This window comes from Triticum aestivum, chromosome 6B, assembly GCF_018294505.1.
Source record: "Triticum aestivum cultivar Chinese Spring chromosome 6B, IWGSC CS RefSeq v2.1, whole genome shotgun sequence".
NCBI classification, from domain to species: Eukaryota; Viridiplantae; Streptophyta; class Magnoliopsida; order Poales; family Poaceae; genus Triticum; species Triticum aestivum.
The window spans coordinates 597,325,143-597,330,676 of record NC_057810.1 but is presented as its reverse complement, the minus strand read 5'-3'; the positions used below and the strand labels follow the sequence as shown (position 1 = coordinate 597,330,676).

Sequence of the window (5,534 nt, the reverse complement as noted above, 5' to 3'; positions counted from 1 at the left end):
TATGGCTTTGGTATTTTGCAATGGGAGTGTGTTTAGGCTTTTGGGAAAATATGCATGTAGTGATGATTGTGGCCTGAGCTTGTCATTTTCAAACCCCTCTGACCCTCGCTTAGTAGTGTAGGGCCCCTATAATTCAGAAATGAAAAGAGTAAAGCTATGCTTCACTTTGTTATCGCAAGTCTTTGAGATATTAGCAGTTAATTTTTTTTTTGGGGGGGGGGGGTCTATGATCCACGACACGATATATCCATGCGACTAACACGTATAAAATTACTTAGCAAACATATTAGTCCTCTATAAGTACATTGTCATCAACATTAAAATATGATTAAGAGCGTGATTGAACTTTCAGGCGTGTGTTAGGAAATGTTTCCCGTGTATTTTGAACATGTTCAATGTGCATTTGACAAAACGTTCAACATGTATTCAAAGAAAAATGTCAATGTCTATTTAGAAAATGTTCAATATATATCTGGAAAATGTTCAACCTATATATATAAATAATATTTCATGTGCATTTGCTGAATATGTGTTCAAATAAAATGATCAATGTGTATTTTAAATAAATCAACGTGTATCTAAAAATTTCAGCATGGATACGAAAAATGTTCAACATGCACTTGTAAATAAAAATAAAAGAAGTAAAAGAAATAATAATCCACAAAGTAACACACAAAAAAAAGGAAAAAGGAAAAATATGCTCGGAGCCTTTCCAAAACTGGATGGAAGGTTTCCGAAATATACTTCCACTTTGGGGCGAGATATTGTTTCATCTCGCAATGGGCGATTTCTAGCATTTACGGTATCACGTCCCAGCCCACACGGGCCGGACCCAGCTCTAGCGCGTGCTTTATAGCAGGAAACAAAACTATTTCTCAAAAAAAAAAAAGCAGAAAAAAAGTTCCCCGCGGACGCGCAACGAGATCTGGGTCCACGCGTCCCGCCCGCTGCTCACCGGAAGCACGGCCGTCAGGTCTACGAAGCAAAGAAACACACAAGGCAACAAGAAAGCGTGGGTCGGCGGAAGGAAAGGGTGAAGAAACCAGAGGAACCCAAGAAAAGGTAGGTGGCCTCCTTCCTAACCAACCCCGGGCGGCGGAAATAAATCGGCAATCCCCTGCGATTTACTGCCGCTTCAAGTTCAACTCCTCAGATTCGCAGCTTCGGGGGAGCGGATTGCTGCGCAAATGGGGTCCGGATCTTTCCTCAAGGTGCTCGTCAGCAACCTGGACGTTCTCGCCGGGTACCGCTTCTCTCCCTGATCTGCTTCCTGTTCCTCTCCTTGGACGGATTAGCTTCGTGTTCTTGGTAGCAATGGCGTGCCGGGCGGCGCTGTTTCGCTCGGGTCGGGGTGGTCGTTTTGTGCGCTGTGTCGTGATGGCTGGCTGAGGGGGAGTGCGCGCGAGCCGTGGCCGTGGTTTCTGGGCCGCGGGCTGTAGTGTCGCTCACAGTCTCGCTCCAAATCTTCAAATGTTCAGTGGTTTGCGGTAGGAAATTCGATTGTTGGTGTAGATGGTGGGGAAATTTTGCATATGTGGCAGGGTTCAGGGTTTTTGGTTCGTCAGACATTACGACGTACTACCAATAGAATTCAGAGGACTAGTTTATCAGGGCTGCCAAGGAAGCTCTGAAAGGACCTACAGAACATTGATGTAATGAAGTAATCTTCTGGCTTAGGACTTCATCATATGTGACCTGTCTTCCGGCCTAAATTATGTAGATTCGTTGCTCAGCTTCTTTGGCAAGACATGCCGTCATGTATGGTTCCACAAAAGGATCAACATACAGGGAAAACCCCACATACAGTTAGTGCTTTCGATAAAAAAATTCCCTAGCATTTTACCAGTAGGGCTTGCTATTTCGAGTTTATGGTTTTACATCTTTTGCATAACTTACCAGTGCCCTCTGATGATGTTCCGTAAGACTGGGATATCCCCACATTATACTACCATAATAATCAAGATAACACATCTTGCTATTTATATGGACATTCGTGACATGGCTATGTCATATATGCCATCTACAGAATATGGCTAGATTATGACTAGCAAATGCAAGAACATTTTAGCTGCAGTTAGCGTTATTTCCATTAGTTAAGTTGCACTTACTAGTTACTTGGGCGCTGTAAATTGGGGAAGCAGCTAATGCAGTCAACTTGTGGATTTTAGAATGGTTCTCATCCTGTATTAGTACTGATGAGGTGCTTTTATTTTTCTTGCAGGCCCATAGTTTCACTCGCTTATCCTCTGTAAGTAAATGTTTTCTCGTCAAGCAGATACAAATTTATCCTTGTCCTTCCATTTTGCCACAATTGTTTTTTCTTTTCTTTTTTATTTAAGACTGTAATTGACACGTTTGCAGGTATGCGTCTGTTCGAGCAATAGAAACAAAATCTCCTATTGATGATCAGCAATGGCTCACTTACTGGGTGCTGTACTCGTTTATCACTCTGTTTGAGCTCACTTTTGCTGCAGTAATTGAATGGTAAAAGGCAGTTCCCTATCTCATTGGACTTTTCTTTTTTGTAAATCCTTCAGTACTTCCTTGTTACTATGATACTGTCTAATATAGTGGGATTAGTAGAGCGTATGTCTTACTGTAATGATCACCTGGGGAACCTTATTTGTGACCTGCGGTTTCTTTAAATAAATTTCTTTCCCCGTACCTTCTCTGCTTTGGTAGTATTATATAATTTGTGATTTGCTGCTATCCTCATTGCTGGGGATAGATTTATGTTAAGTACATCATGAGATGGATGGATATGCTTACTAGTTACTACAGACTAATGTTTGCGCTTTGCAGGCTCCCTTTCTGGTCTTATGGAAAGCTGTTTTTCAATTGCTGGTTGGTCTTGCCCTACTTTAACGGTGCTGCGCATGTTTATGAGCATTTTGTGCGGCCAATGATTGTGAACCAGCAGGTTGTAAACATCTGGTATCTTCCAAAAAAGGAAGGTTCAGACAAACCTGACGATGTAATTTCAGCTGCACAGAAATACATTGAACAAAATGGATCAAAAGCATTTGAGACTCTCGTTAACAAGGTATGGTTTATCTTATGTAAATTTTACAGTATTCGTTTGTGTATATGGCGGCAAGTGGCCAGCAGTTCTTTGTGCAGTAAGAAGCGTCACCATTGATACTTCCTCAGCGATTAAAGTTGACTTTTGTAATGCATGATAATGTGATTACTGATTACAGAATTTTAGCATTAAGTGTCGAGGGTTCTATACTGCTGCATATTAGATGTCACATGGTTATCTGATTCACTAGATGTCATGGTTATCCTATGAACCTTCAGATTTGGATCATAGAATGACTATCAAAATGACTATGTCACATCTAAACAATAGATTGTTTTTGTCAATACCGTAAGCTACTCTTTACAGAAAAGTGACCATTGGTAGGTTTAATGTTTTATAGGCTTGTCATGGGTTTAGAATGTAGGTCCACTCGCCCTAGTAAGTTGGCTTGTTAAGTTCAACAGTTAACACTAAACTTGCGGCAAGTGTTTTTATCCCTTTGCTTAGAAGATGTAGTCCGTCCATCATGAGTATAGTGAACAACTGAACATTCAAAATTTGTTCATAAAATACATATTCCATTGTGACATAACTTCTACACTAAGTTTTCCCTTGCATACCCGTCCCTTTGCCTATTTCCAGTAACCATTTATTTGTATGGTCTAGAGAATACAACTTCCGAAGGTAGCAAGTGACCTGATTAAGGGAGGTAACGCAGTTTCTACATGTGTTTTTGTTGGAGTATCATGTCTTCAAGAACGGATGCAGTATTTTATAGAATACAAAAAAAGTGGAAATAAGTGCCCCAACTTAGTCTCCTTTTCTTTGACAATTAACATCCTTGTTCACACCAGAGATGTTTTCAGTTTCGCGTTTAGCATCTTTTTTGTTGTTCAATGCAACAGTGCAATATGTTCATGTGGATTAATCTTTGGCACTACCTAATTTTCACTCACAGTTTAAGACTACAAACGCGAGGCGCTCAATTTTGGAGGAGGTAGAGGCGGAAAGGAGAGCCAGGGCTGAACGAGAGCTGGCAGCGAGGGATGTGAATCCATTCTTCCACCCGAATTACTGATTCTGCAAAGCTCTACTGTTCAGGCATCAGGTGACACAATGTATGTTCACCTGATGCGCTGCTAGTTCTTTTTAGCTTATATACTATATTTAGCCCTGCATTTTGTGTGATTTCTCCTTCAGTGCCTTTAATGTAGGAATTGGTCAGACCAAGTTGAGGGGATAATTGTAGAGGATCATATTTAGATTTGATATTACATAGCTGAACAATTATGAAATGTTGTAAATAGGTTCTGTCTTTGGATGGTTGTATGAATCTGGACCATGTAATGGTCACGACTTTCTCAGGGATGACTGAAATGTGTATGCATAAATAGCATTCTGGCAGTCAGAATATTTCTCCAAGCAACATGTGTTGCTGCACTGGCAAATGAATGAAAAAAATGAAGGCAAATGGATTTAAGAAGCTGGCTCATGGGAATATACATTTGAATATTTCATTAAACCAAGCATCAAAAGCGTGTTCTTTGTTTTAGACATGTTAAATGAAGCAACATCTTCCACTATGCCGTCAGAGGCTTATCTGGCTGATATGACTTCCTGAAATTCTTCTTTCTTGAGAAAAACCTAAAATGGAGGGGTTGGGGCTTTGGCTCCAGGCTCAAACTCTATCTTGTGGTAGACTGCCCTCCTAAGGAGCGCTTGGGCAACTAACTTGTGGGGCATGACATCCAAAATTCATCATTTACATTAGGAATTTCCTGGAAAAAAAAGTCTTATGTGTATTGGATCCGCTCTTTTGTTAGCATGAACACATGAATGAGATTCTTCTTATTCTTCCTAAATAGACCCCCCACCCTCAGCTTTCTTAGGACTATCAAGCCTTCTCGAATTAGGTCTATGCTAGAAGCTTTGAACGTAGACCCGGATACAAATCTTTCACTCACTGAAAAGTGAAAACCTATGACTATATCGTCCTGAAGACGGATGCGGCGGGAAGAAGTGGCATTTAGAAGTGTTACTGACTTTACATTTAGGTTTCGACATAACAAAACTTGCACTGTCTTTTCACACTTAGGCACACAGCGTGGCGTTGGTAATGATTCTACTACGGTGCTGCAAATTCGCAAGCTGATCCTAAGTAATCGTTGTTGTTCATTGGATTCCTCCGGAATTACTTCGTTACGATTGAAGAATTGCAACAATTCTTCCTGAATAGACTCGATTCTCCTGTCGAGAGTTTCTTTGAAAGTCTTACCTAAACTCTTCCGACTGAATATGAGAAAGCCTATAAAACAACGAGCTACTATCATTTCTTCATTATAAATTGAGATCTTCTTCAGACTTGATGCACAAATAGATGGAATAGCAGCAAATAGCATATTTCTATCCTTCATATCCGTAGAAAGAAATCTCATCTCCAGGTAACTCCATCTTTTTCAGCTCTGCTCACTCACTTTTGAAAGGAAAGGAGACTGATCTTGACGTCAGCGTT

General features: G+C 40.5%; 2 protein-coding genes across 2 annotated transcripts; one reads left to right on the top strand and one right to left on the bottom strand.

The window, feature by feature from the left end:
• Nucleotides 1–954: 954 nt before the first annotated feature.
• Nucleotides 955–4,433, top strand: LOC100415861 (HVA22-like protein a). The gene is made up of 6 exons (XM_044558159.1): nt 955–1,062; nt 1,154–1,243; nt 2,222–2,248; nt 2,362–2,484; nt 2,803–3,043; nt 3,981–4,433. The coding sequence occupies exons 2-6, from the start codon at nt 1,188–1,190 to the stop codon at nt 4,098–4,100; spliced, it is 567 nt and encodes a 188-aa protein (XP_044414094.1). The 5' UTR covers nt 955–1,062; nt 1,154–1,187; the 3' UTR covers nt 4,101–4,433.
• A 239-nt stretch (nt 4,434–4,672) lies between these two features.
• On the bottom strand, nt 4,673–5,484 carry LOC123138226 (ATP synthase protein MI25-like). Its single transcript, XM_044558158.1, has one exon. The coding sequence runs from the start codon at nt 5,455–5,457 to the stop codon at nt 4,816–4,818; it is 642 nt and encodes a 213-aa protein (XP_044414093.1). The 5' UTR covers nt 5,458–5,484; the 3' UTR covers nt 4,673–4,815.
• Nucleotides 5,485–5,534: the final 50 nt, after the last annotated feature.